This window comes from Rhinatrema bivittatum, chromosome 1 (assembly GCF_901001135.1).
Source record: "Rhinatrema bivittatum chromosome 1, aRhiBiv1.1, whole genome shotgun sequence".
Taxonomy (NCBI): domain Eukaryota; kingdom Metazoa; phylum Chordata; class Amphibia; order Gymnophiona; family Rhinatrematidae; genus Rhinatrema; species Rhinatrema bivittatum.
In genome coordinates, this window is record NC_042615.1 from 678,600,400 (window position 1) to 678,614,499 (window position 14,100).

The following is a 14,100-nucleotide window of genomic DNA, read 5'->3' on the forward strand; positions in this document are numbered from 1 at the left end:
ATCCACTTAAAACCATATACCCCATACAAGTAACCTCTTATCCTTTATATTGTCATATATTCGTATGTTATGATAATTTTATAACAATTGTTGAACAGCTGATACTCAATTCTTTACAAAGCACTGTTTGTTGTACCAATCACCCCAATATTTCTCAACCAATGTTGTAACATCAGACGTCCTGATCTTTCTCAATCGATGTTTTGGTATCACACGCCCATAGGATCTAGCCATTTCGTCCTTAGGCAGTAAGATCCCACTGAAAATGCAACCCATGGAATATAGATAAGCCCAAGGCCCATCTCATCTACCCACTCTCCCTGCCTTCTGCAGAGTACATACCCTGCTTGAAACATGTTAAGTTGCAAGGTTAGATCACTTTTGCCTTACTAGACAGATCCATTTCTAGTCTGCATAGATAGTAGTTTTCTATTAATTCCCTAAGACTGGAGGAGATGAATAATTCTGAATGACTAAAATTATTGCTTGCCACTGGTAGGCTAATGCTGTAGGCATTTACTTTAACTCAGTAAAAAGTTGCTCATTACTGTTATATTTTGGGCAATTATATGATGTACTTACCTATTTTCATGAAGTAGCTAAGACTGCTTTATCACAAAAGTTATATTGCTGCTTGAGAATATTGACTCACCAGAGCCCTTCAGTTTAAATATTTTTTCTTCAGTAGCCATAGCTCTGACCAAGGTTCTATGCATACCTATCAATATAAAGTGAGATGATAATCAGTGTTCTGCCATAGCTGGGCTGTTATCTCCCGCCAGACTTCATCATCTAGTGGGTTTATCAACATGCCTCTGCCAGAAAAGTGCCTGACAAGAAAGAAATCAATACGTGTTCTGTACAATTCCAATGCAAACTCAATGCTTTCTTTTGCACTGTATTTCAGATACCCTACTCTTCAGCATCTCCAGGGAATTATGGAGTAAGTACCTTTTGGTTTTGTTTGCTTATTAAAACTTATGTTGCATTTTATATAGCCAAGAAAATAGTTGTCCAGATGTTAAGGGAAGCCCCTGAGTACTGGCTAAAGAATGAACATATGATTTTCACTTAGCTTAGCTGTCTTCCATTTAGAAGTGCATATGCTGATATTCATTAGCACCGCAGTTATCAGCCTGGCCAAAACTGTCCTGAGTACTGTGCTTAGCTCTGGCGTATGCTGCTGTAAACCAGCTTGCACTGCCTTTCTGCAGTCATTGCTTCTAATGGCACAGGTACAACAGGTGCATGTCAAAACATTTTGGAGAAACTCAGCAAAGAAAAGGCATTCCAAGTATTGGGAAAAAAACAATTCAGATTTTCCTTTTTTCCTTTTTTTTTTTTTTTAATTACAAAAAGGAATCCCTCAGGGCTGGGGGAAAGAGAACAATTTGAAAAGATGGGGCTTAATATACATCCCAGACTGCTGAAAGAACTAAGAAATTAAATTGCTGAACATATAGATAAGCATAGTTTAATGGGACAAAGCCAACATGGATTTAGCCAAGGAAAGTCTTGCTTATCAATCTGCTACATTGTTTGAAGGCATGAATAAACATGTGGATAAAGGTGAGCCAGTTGATATAGTGTATCTGGATTTCCAGAAAGCATTTGACAAAGTCCTTCATGAGAGACTTCTTAGGAAACTAGAAAGTAATGGGATCGGTGGCAGTGTCCTATTGTGGATTGCCAACTAGTTAAAAGATAGAAAAAAGAGAGTAGGGCTAAATGGTAAATTTTCCCAATGGAAAAAGATGAAGAATGGAGTGCCCCAGGGATCTGTTCTGGTACCAATACTTTTTAATATATTTATAAATGACCTGGAAATGGGAACAACAGGTGAGGTGATCAAATTTGCCGATGACACAAAATTATTCAAAGTTGTCAAATAACAAGAGGATTGTGCGAAATTGAAAGAGGACATTGCAAAACTGGGAGACTGGGCATGCAAATGAAATTTTATGTAGACAAGTGCAAAGTGATGCGTTTAGGGACGAGTAACCCAAAATAACTACAAAATGCAAGGTTCCACATTAGGAGTCATCCCTCAGGAAAAGGATCTAGGTGTCATTGTTGAAAATACATTGAAATCTTCTCCTCAGTGTGCAGCAGCAGCCAAGAAAGCAAATAGAATGCTAGGGACTATTAGGAAAGGAACGGAGAATAAAACATAGAATATCATAATGCTCCATAGTGCGACCTCATCTTGAGTACTGTGTTCAGTTCTGGCCCCACAACTCAAGAAAGATATAGCAGAATTAGAAAAGTTACAGAGAAGGGTGACCAAGATGATAAAGAGGATGGACTCCAGCTTGGAGAACAGATGGCTGAGAGGGTCTACAAAATAATGAGTGGAATGGAACAAGTAAACATTAATCAGTTGTTTACACTTTCAAAAAGTACAAAGATCAGGGGACACACAATTAAGTTACTAGATAATACATTTAAAACTAATAAGAGAAAATATTTTTTTACTCAATGCATAATTAAGCTCTGGAATTCATTGCCAGAGGATGTGGTGAAAGCTATTAGTATAGCTGTGTTTAAAAATGGTTTGGACAAGTCCCTGGAAGAAAAGTCCATTAACAATTATTGAAGTAAAGTTGCAGAAATCATAAGCAGCTTGGTATCTATCTATCCCTTGGGATCCTGCCAGGTACTTGTGACCTGGCTTGGCCACTGTAGGAAACAGGATGCTGGGCTTGATAGACCTTTGGTCTGACCCAGTATGGCAAGCCTTATGTTCTTATGTTCTAATATCCTAATCTTTTTATTTGCAGTTTTGGTGGTGCCTTGAATATCTGTTTTGTTGAGAAGGCGGGGGTGGGGTGCCATTTGCTGGTTTTCCCCTTGCTTTTCATAAAATTTTAAAATAGAGACTAGTCACCTGATTAAGTGGATTTTCTCCATAGACACAGAATGGGAGAAAAGCCTTCAAGAGCGCCCCTTGTTTCTTGGGGGTAGGGGAATGAACTCCCACATGCTAATCTGCCCTTTTAATTTGGCCTGATTAGCATGGAGAATGTCAGCATACACACTAAACCTTTTCAAGTTGACATGCTCTTTATTAGTGCGTGTGCATGCAAAAAGTGCATTGCCCATGGGGAGGGGAATTTTCAGCAGCCTGTGTAGGACAAATGTTTACAAGGTCGATATTCAAAAGCCATTTAGACGGATAACTGAAAGATATAGCAGAATTAGAAAAGTTACAGAGAAGGGTGACCAAGATGATAAAGGGGATGGAACAATTCCCCTGTGAAGAAAGGCTATCCGTCTATATGGCTAACTGGCAATATTGAACGGAGTACTGCATAAGTCGGGGGCATTCCGGGGGCCAGGCATGAGGTGTTTTTGGGAGGAGCAGAGTTAGCTGCAAAAGTTATGTGGATAACTCCGATAATCAGAGTAGCCGTATAACTTATGAGGCTGATTCTGGTCGTGCCATAGGACTGTCCTAAAGTTAGCTGGATATTGGCCCCTACGTGAACAAACTACATGCAGACTTGAGACTGAATTTTTTTAACATTCCCAGGTGTGTGTGGAACCAGTGCCGACGTACTGCTCCTGAGCAGGAATAAATATGCTCATGTAGATTTCTGTGCATGGAGCCCAATTTTCTAACAGGCCTAAAGTCTGTGAATAGAAAGTGCTCATAGACTTGAGCAGTAATTTTCAAAATGGACTTAACATGCGTGAGTCTGCTGTGAAAATTAGGGCTGTGCCTGGAAACCCTGCTGGACTTATGTGCACCCATCTACACCTCTTCCAGAGCAGGTGCAAATGCGTGCATGTACATTCATCCGGAGCACCTTGTACTCCAGCTAAGGACCGTCACTGTAATGAGTAGACTAAAAATAAGCTGGGAGAGGATATAAATCCCTGGATGGTTGCAAATGAAGGTGCCTGGCACCAGATCAAAACTGTAGATAAAACACTCGGTGTAATGTTATATAAGAGCCCGATTAACTAACCTTTTTTTCCCCATAGACTCGGGAGAAATGTCCTAGTAAATCAGGCACTCGTTAATCCCAACTTTGGCTCCAGTTGAGCTGAAAGCCCAAAGGTGCAGGAAGAAACTGCAGGGTCAAAACAAAGAAAACAAAAGCCCCACGTGTTTTTTCTTGACATACAAAGACACCATAGACCTAATATGACGCAGGCAGTGGGCTCCAAAAATTTGGTCTGCATTTGAAGTGAGCCCATGTTATATTGCGTTTCTATTCAGTGCCACTTAGGCGAATAAATACGGACTTATCCAGCTAAGTGGTGATCTATCAGATTTGAAATTGGGAGCCAATCTTTGACCACATTATAAGCGATCTCATGTTATATCAGATCTGCAGTGTAGCTGCGATAGTCTTAGTTTTTTCTTCTATTTTTTTCAAAACTGAGTATTTTATTCATTTCCCTTTCAGGGGCCTCCTGGAAGTGGTGGACCACCAGGAACTCCAATCATGCCCAGTCCAGCAGGTCTGAAAAGAATTTGTTGTATTTAAGTTCTATAAAACACATCACCAGAGGCTGATGTATGGCTTTCCTTATGTATTGTTTCCCAGTAGTATTCAAACAGTATGTGTCATCTTTTCTTCATGATTCCTGGAGATCATGTTCTTGACTGATTGTTTATTTTGGGGGTTTTTTTTGGCATTTTGGTGGTCATGCACACAAAGGGATTGAATTGGCATAAGTTTGAAACTTGTGAGCAATAGCATCAATCATCCATGCTTCAACCATCTGTAACATAAGTACAAGTTACTTTGTTCAAGTTAATTGTGATACCCACGTGCATGCATTGGATCCTTTCTTTGAGGTTCTTTGGTTGTCCAGTTAATTAAACACATCCTTCAGACAAACTGAGTAATGCTGAAACCTGGTGAGTTGTGGGTAATAATAAAAAATATTCATTTTTGGGGGATTTTGAAGGTATAAAAACCCTGATCACTATTAAATTATGCCTCACTGAGAGGAGGAAATATGCTATAATTATGTTGGGCCCAATATTCAAAGCGTATTCAGCACTATTTAGCCAGATAAGCAGCTGTTGAATATGCACCTATGATCAGCGTCCACTGCTTAGCCGTATAAGTCCCTTATACGGCCAGAAGTTACAAGCACAAAAGGTAGGCATGTACTGTGCGGATAGGGGAGGAGCAAATTGGCTAACTACCGATATTCGGAGTTAGATGCATAAGTGTATGTCTAAGTTTAGATGCCCCAAACAGCAGGGGCATCTAAACTTAGACATAAACTTATCCAGCTAAGTATGCACTTATACACGTATATTCAGCGGCTTTCTGAGCTGCTAAATATACAACATAACTTAGCCGGATTAGTCATATCCAGCTAACGGGGTCATTTATCATTTCGCCTTAGGACTTTATAGTGATTATTAGGGCCCTAATACGCGCGATAATGGTCTAATGAGCGCGATAAATACTGCATCACAAAATGAGTATGCAAATTAAAATTAGTATTCGAGTGGGAGGAGTTTGGGCAGAGGAAATGGAAATGAGGGTCTGCTAGCACAGCGATAGAGTAATGCACACTATCACGGGATTTTATGCCAGAAATAACTACACCTTTTTTTTTTTTTTGCGGTACAGTTGAAAAAGTATTTATCGTGGGTGATATCATGGACGCGGGTATTATCGCAGCAATTAGCATGTGATAAAAAGAGGAATGATAACAGACACACCTAGCAGGCCTTCCAGGCCCAATACAAACACCTCTTTCGACCTGGTCTAGTTTCCTAAAGCCATAATGTTTGTGGCAAGTTTAATTGTTGGGGGATACTGGATGCTTCGGGAGGCTTAATTGATGCTTCGGGAGGTTTAATTGTTGGGGGATACTGGAAGCTTCAGGAGGCTCGCCGCAAACAACAACAAGCAGAACAACAACAACATCAAGAACAGGTAAGGGCTGTTCCAAGCCCTCCTAGGGAAGTCCCTGCACTGCAAACAGGCAGCCACGGCAGAGAAGATACAGGGAGCGCATCTTTCCTCCACGAAAATGGGGGTGGCTTGCGGGAATGACGGCTACTACCTGGAGATAATACCTTTATTCAATAAACATACACACGGTTAATGCGACTCCAACATTGCTCTATGCTTCAACGGCAAGAGGAAATATGTAAAATAGGATTTGCATTCACAAAAAAGAGGGGAGTAGCTTGCTTGTTACGGCGGTTACTACCCCAAACCAAATAATGCCTGATACTTCACTTTCACTGCATATCCAGCATAGCTCACTGCTTCAGCGGCAGGGGGAATGAAAAAAAGATGATTTATATTCAGTCAACAACCAACAAGGACTGAATTACATAGTCTGGGTAAACAAATAAGCATGGGTGTAGCTTGCTTGTTACGGCAGTTACTACCCTGAATCAATTAAGCATGATACTTCACTTGGAATACATATCCAGTGCAGCTCACTGCTTCAACGGCAGGGGGGAATGAAGTAAAGTGGAATTATACTCAGAAAACCAACAAGAACTGAATTGCACTGGCTAGGTAAACAAATAAGTGTGGGAGTAGCTTGCTTATTGCGGCAGTTACTACCTCTAACCAATTAAGCTAGATACTTCACTTAGATGCAACTCCAGCACTACTCTCTACAGCAATGGGGGGGGGGGGGGGGTGGAAGTGAATTATAACCAAAAAGTTACTAAGGGCCAAGAGTAACAGATAAGTATGAGAAAAAAAATAAGTGTGAAAGCTTGCTGGGCAGACTGGATGGGCCGTTTGGTCTTCTTCTGCCATTTCTATGTTTCTATGAACATCCTTGCTGGGCATGCCAGAGGACTACTTGGTTTGCAGGTATTGCCTCAGCTCTCAGGCTATCCTGGAATTATATGAAGAAATCCGAGGTGATTTGGATCTGGTCACTGCTAGGTCTCAAACTGTGCCTGGCCTCACCAAAGTGTTGGCCACCCTGCATTTCATGCAAAGCGGCTTCTTCCAAACGATAATAGGGATAGTGGGGGGAATGTCCCAAACCATTTTTTCCCGCTGTCTGGACTGGATCATTACAGAAGTCTCTGACTGTATTAATTGCTACATAGCATTTCCTCGGGGCAGGCAGGACTTGATGGACTTGAAGAGAGGCTTTTATGCCTTCACAAACTTTCCCAATGTTTTGGGAGCTATCGACTGCACTCACGTGGCCATCATTCCACCCAATGACAGAGAGGAGATGTACCGCAACAGAAAGCTCTTCCACTCCATCAGCATACAAGTGGTCTGTGACGCTTGAATGTGCATCCAAGTACCCAGGAGCCACGCATGATTCCTTTATACTTAGGAAATCGGGCCTGTGTGAAAATTTTGAGGATGGCCTGTATGGTGACGGTTGGCTTGTAGGTAAGAGAGTCGCTTCTTTCTATATTCCATCTCTGGCTATGTGTTTTTCTGCCAAACGGAACAGAAATGGGGGGGTAGCTGGGTAGGAGAGAAAAGCATTGATGCTGTGACAAGTAGCTTGTACAGTTACATCTGCAGGCCATTGGCCCTGGGCTTTTCCACCACATACTGCAGAGGCCTGCAAATCTTGCGATGGTGTGTGAGCTGGCACTATACACTTTCAAAGTGTTCCTTTTCAGAATGGCCCTATTCCTATTCTCCCATTGGGAGCTAATAAAATCTCACTGGCTAATGACAAGCTTGAAGTATACACACTGCTGGTACTACACGATCACGTGTGGCCAAGTTAGTGAGCCGTCATCTATATTGTCGCCCACAGTTTGTCTTGACCCTCACACACCTCAACCAGAAGCAGTGTCCTGTGTATGTTGTTGGCGTAGCATATTTCCTGTGTCGAGCCATAAAAATTGGTTTCTGTGGAGGACATACTGCATAGCCGGCAGGGACATCCACAATCACATCATGATGTACTGTTTTTGCAGCTGACACAGGTGTGCCAGCTCTTAAGTATTGCCTTAAGGTTGGCATCCTGCTACACCTTAGCTGGATTCTGAGGGCCTGTCACCCAGATGCAATTTAGTAGTCCTGAAAAGCTGAGCTACTTTGGGCTACTGCTATCCTGCACATATACTGGTCCAGAACAATGTGATATGCACTTATGCTAGGCAAATCGCCCTTTAAGGCTCAGGGATGCTGTGGTTTGGCAGCCAGATCTGGAAGTGACAGTGCTATGATTGATGGCTTGAATCTGTCATTGCTGCAGGAGATTTTGAGTACTTTGCTTCTCGCCCCTGTTGCCATTCCCAACACGCCAGCAGAGACGAGGTATAATGAGACCTTATTTGCTACCTGCTGTGTCATCGAATGCATCTTTGGAGTTCTCAAAAGTCGCTTTCGCTGTTTGGACAAGACGGGTGGAGCTTTAATGTATGCCCCACCCAAAGTTGGAGATATAGTGCTGCTCTGCTGTGTCTTCCATAATGTCGCTCTATGCCATGGACTACGAATGGAGATACATCCAGATCTCCCCCCGTATCCCCCATGTGTCCTCGCACCAACCCAGCACAGCACGCTGAGTGGCAGTCAGCTTCGCCAAAACCTTATACAACGCTACTTTGCCTGATAGGCCTCACCTACCATATCCCCTTCCAGGGAAGGGAGGCCACTAGACTGTTAGCTGCTATGCTCCTCGCTATCATCTTTCTTTCTCTCACTGCTTCTCTGTGTAGGTCGGTGTGTAACAATTACTCCCATGCATGCAGGTATTGATACTCTTGGTTAAGAACATAAGAAAATTCCATACTGGGTCAGACCAAGGGTCCATCAAGCCCAGCATCCTGTTTCCAACAGTGGCCAATCCAGGCCATAAGAACCTGGCAAGTACCCCAAAACTAAGTCTATTCCATGTTACCATTGCTAATGGCAGTGGCTATTCTCTAAATGAACTTAATAGCAGGTAATGGACTTCTCCTCCAAGAACTTATCCAATCCTTTTTTAAACAGAGCTATACTAACTGCACTAACCACATCCTCTGGCAACAAATTCCAGAGTTTAATTGTGCGTTGAGTAAAAAAGAACTTTCTCCGATTAGTTTTAAATGTGCCCCATGCTAACTTCATGGAGTGCCCCCTAGTCTTTCTATTATCCGAAAGAGTAAATAACCGATTCACATCTACCCGTTCTAGACCTCTCATAATTTTATACATCTCTATCATATCCCCCCTCAGCCGTCTCTTCTCCAAGTTGAAAAGTCCTAACCTCTTTAGTCTTTCCTCATAGGGGAGCTGTTCCATTCCCCTTATCATTTTGGTAGCCCTTCTCTGTACCTTCTCCATCGCAATTATATCTTTTTTGAGATGCGGCGACCAGAATTGTACACAGTATTCAAGGTGCGGTCTCACCATGGAGCGATACAGAGGCATTATGACATTTTCCGTTTTATTCACCTTTCCCTTTCTAATAATTCCCAACATTCTGTTTGCTTTTTTGACTGCCGCAGCACACTGAACCGACGATTTCAATGTGTTATCCACTATGAAGCCTAGATCTCTTTCTTGGGTTGTAGCACCTAATATGGAACCCAACATTGTGTAATTATAGCATTTCCCTATATGCATCACCTTGCACTTATCCACATTAAATCTCATCTGCCATTTGGATGCCCAGTTTTCCAGTCTCACAAGGTCTTCCTGCAATTTATCACAATCTGCTTGTGATTTAACTACTCTGAACAATTTTGTGTCATCTGCAAATTTGATTATCTCACTCGTTGTATTTCTTTCCAGATCATTTATAAATATATTGAAAAGTAAGGGTACCAATACAGATCCCTGAGGCACTTCACTGTCCACTCCCTTCCACTGAGAAAATTGACCATTTAATCCAACTCTGTTTCCTGTCTTTTAGCCAGTTTGCAATCCACGAAAGGACATCACCACCTATCCCATGACTTTTTACTTTTCCTAGAAGCCTCTCATGAGGAACTTTGTCAAACACCTTCTGAAAATCCAAGTATACTACATCTACCGGTTCACCTTTATCCACATGTTTATTAACTCCTTCAAAAAAGTGAAGCAGATTTGTGAGGCAAGACTTGCCTTGGGTAAAGTCATGCTGACTTTGTTCCATTAAACCATGTCTTTCTATATGTTCTGTGATTTTGATGTTTAGAACACTTTCCACTATTTTTCCTGGCACTGAAGTCAGGCTAACCGGTCTGTAGTTTCCCGGATCGCCCCTGGAGCCCTTTTTAAATATTGGGGTTACATTTGCTATCCTTCAGTCTTCAGGTACAATGGATGATTTTAATGATAGGTTACAAATTTTTACTAATAGGTCTGAAATTTCATTTTTTAGTTCCTTCAGAACTCTGGGGTGTATACCATCCGGTCCAGGTGATTTACTACTCTTCAGTTTGTCAATCAGGCCTACCACATCTTCTAGGTTCACCGTGATTTGATTCAGTCCATCTGAATCATTACCCATGAAAACCTTCTCCATTACGGGTACCTCCCCAACATCCTCTTCTTTACCCAGTTTTGCTGGGTAAAGCTATAGGGAAATCAGATGGAATCCCAGCATGTAATGGGTTCCAAACCAGGACATGATTTACCTGTCCCGAAAATTTAAGATACTTGCCAACCATACTGCAGGCAACAGACTGCTCTAGTAGTACGCCTTCCCTTACAACCTTGGGTAAAGCACCTGTGCTACCTGGTGCCTTTCCCACAATGCGCACATGTCCTTCCAAGCTAGCATTCCTCTTGATGGTTGCATGCACCCCAACACAGACGTACCATACTACTCCTAGCTATGCAATGTATAAATGATAATGTGCAGAAGGTGAGGACCTTGCCTGTCGTGATGTCATGTAGGTTCTGTTACTTTCTCAGGGAGCCTACATCAGATTACAGTGCCAGCTTTGTGATGGCAGGATTGGAAATCAGATGGTGTCCTGCCTTCACTTGTATTTTCCAATGATCTCTGAGATGTCACTGTCATTGTACTGTAAGATATGGTAGTGTGAACCATTTCTGGCCAGACTCTGTATTGCTGGTATTCCAGTCTGGTGTGCTCATCGGTTTTTAGTTTATTTTTCTGTACATTTTCTCCCATGTTTCCCCTTTGCATTGATGGCTCTGACCAAGCCAAGTGAGATCCCATGCTAGTTAAAGGTTGAGCACGTCCTCTGAGGCATTGGCATTCTCTTTTGTCTAGCAGGGATTTCTCTCCAGTAGGTGGCCGTCCTCCTTTCTCTAGCAGTGCAGTCCAGGGTCAAAGCCATTGCCTCCCGGCCCTGGATTTCCCCAGACGGGGGACTGATCTCAGATGGGCCTTTGCCCTAATGTCTAACCACAGAGGGATCAGTTCTAGAACACTTGTTCTATCCTAATTAATATTCCAGCATGAACACTGTCTGCTGATCTCAGGGATCATGGGCAGAATAGCAATTTGTGTAATTTGGCATCTCACCATTACTACCTTTGTCTGACAGATTTGGGCCCTGAGTTGTATTGAACACAGTTTATTTTTTTAGTGCTTTTGTATTTGATTTCACAAATGATAGTGAGTGTCTATAACATGAGGAGAGTAAATTTTAAACATCTCCCATAGTGGTGAAGTCTGTGTGTGTACACGCAGACTTCTAACGAGTATTTTCAAAACAAACTTACTCGTCGCTTTGAAAATTCCAGATAATTGGCCAAGTGCACACACACTTTCACACACTTAAAATTACATCTCTTTTTCAAAGGGCATAAATCATGCGTAGCACACTCACATGCATATATATTTTTTTTAATCTAAAGTATGCACATAAGCGCCAATGCCGGCCCTGCATAAACAATAGGTTCCACCACACACACACACACACCCCCCGAAATCCCTCTCCTCAGCACACGTTTAAATCCGCACAAAACTGGGTTATGCATGCGCAGCCCAGGTCAATGTTAGAACAGCTGTTTACACGCTTAAGACTCTATTGTATGTGCATCACTGTGTGAAAGATTTATAAACTCTCGACCTCTTTATAAATAAAAGTGGGTGACGTAAAGAAACATGGAATGATCATACATATTCTTAATAATGACACTTTTCCTCACTACTTAGTAAAGAAAATGTTCAGTTTCTTTACATTCGGTTTATCTATCTTCTAGTTCTTGTGACCCTTATTTTTTGCAAGATCCTTTGTTTAATTCCTTCGGCTTTCACTCGTTTTTCTCATGTTTGTGTTAATGGTTATTAGAAATCGCCTCCCTTCTAGAAAGGGCCAAATGCCTCAGTGACTGCCGTCTCCTGTTAGGAACATGCAGGTCAGTTTTCAAAATCTTTACCTGGCAAACTTTGGAAGTTAGCCAATAGATCTCTCAGTATGAAAATTTCTCCCTCATTGACCAACCAAATGTGTCCACCCAAATTCACAGGGTGCACAGATTTAACCGTTCAGAAAAGGGACATCTCTAAAGGAGTTTTGCAGATGGGTTTTCAATTTAGACTTTCAGATCGTATTTTCGGCGCTAGCTGACAAAGGGCCTCATTTTCCAAAGGTATCGCATGCTTGCGCTGTTAGCGCAAGCATGCGATAGCTAGCGAAAGTAGCGCAGGCCTGCGCTACTGAAATCGGGGCGGAGTCAGCCCGGAAGAGGAGGAGTCGGGGGCGTCACCGGGGCTGACTCCGCGAGGACGGCGCGCACAGCGGAAAGGTAAGGCCCTTTTCGCTGGCTATTTCGCGCCCAATAACTACACCTTCTATGGTGTAGTTATTGGGCGCGATGACGGCAGCGATCTCATCGCGGAGGTGCGATCGCTGCCGGACCGCCCCCCCCGCTTCGGCCCCCGCCCCCCCGTTAGCTCGATTTTCTAAAGTATTGCAGGCCTGCGATACTTTAGAAAATGAGGCCCTAAATGTAGCTAGATAGCTCTAGTCACGCAAGTGGTCACCCTAAATTTAGCCGGACAAATTGTGTTTAGCTAGATTAATGTGAATTTTCAGCTGCAGATCTAATCAGGTGCAATTTAGCTAACAATAACCAGGTAAAGTTTCCCAGTAATTTTTGTTGCTCAGTGGCTTATGGTGTTTTTCAGTGCCATCTCTAAAGTGATGCTATATTTTGTAGTTTGTTTCGTTGTCCATACTATCACATCTTAGTTTCGCCATAGCAAGAATTTTTTATTAATTAACATTTCTGAAATAATTCCATCTCTACAATTGGTATTGTTCCAGTAATAAAACGCTTCTGATCTTTATCTTGTCAAGGGTTAATTAGTAACACATTCAGGTTAGTAGCATATTCTGCTGAATATTTCTAGATGTACAGGTTTGTTGATTTTACATTCAGGCAAATATTAAGACGTACACTCCTTGGTTTGTGCAGATTCCTGCTATTGCTTCCTTTTCCATGGCCATTTAAATAATAATTTTTTTTAAATTTATATTCTGCTTTTCATGACACTTAAAAGTAGATTGCATTCAGGTACTCTAGATATTCCCCAATCCCCAGAGAGCTTGCGATCTAAGGGCCTGATTTACTAAGCTTTTCTTCTATTCTGTGGGGTAGATTTTATAAATCTGCGCCCGCGTGTACCGTATTTCCACGACAATAACCCGCCCACGTATATAACCCGCCCACACACATAACCCGCAGGTTTTCAAGATTTATGTAAGAAAGTTTTAATATACCCCGCCTCCTCATATAACCCGCAACGCCCGATTACCGTTATATTCAACGACGAAGCCATACCGATCGCCCCATTATAACCAATCGTCGTTATATGTTTTGTTTGATTCAGGCGATGATGACTTTGAGGGGTTTTCTTCAGCTAGTGAAGAAGAGGACAATTAAAGTCTTTTAAATTAATTGCTAGTTATAGGACAAGTATTTTATAAAGTTTAATTTAGGTTGCTTATTTAGGGCTCTTTTATATTGATGTATAAGAACTGGAGATTTATTTAAAAATTATTCATATTTTGACTTTGTTTATTACTACTGTTCGGAGTTGAATGCGTTTATAATATGAAAATGTTTTCTAATTAAATGTTTTCTTTTTATTTTAATATTGCCATTTGTTCAATTTTCATACAAACATTCTGTACACTAACGCTTTACCTATAAATGCGCTATATAACGTAATTACTATTAACTTCCCGTAGGGCTTCCGCTAAGTGATAAGATTCACAATCTG

At 41.8% G+C, this 14,100-nt stretch overlaps 1 protein-coding gene across 4 annotated transcripts in view; it reads left to right on the forward strand.

Annotated features, from left to right (window-relative positions):
* SSBP2 (single stranded DNA binding protein 2) overlaps positions 1-14,100 on the forward strand; it is a 596,076-nt gene that overhangs the window by 505,460 nt on the left and 76,516 nt on the right. For all 4 annotated transcript variants that reach the window (XM_029574010.1, XM_029574027.1, XM_029574019.1 and 1 more), the window contains 2 exons: positions 908-943; positions 4,416-4,470. In XM_029574010.1, coding sequence (XP_029429870.1) covers positions 908-943; positions 4,416-4,470 — 91 coding nt within the window. The remainder of the gene's footprint in view (positions 1-907; positions 944-4,415; positions 4,471-14,100) is intronic.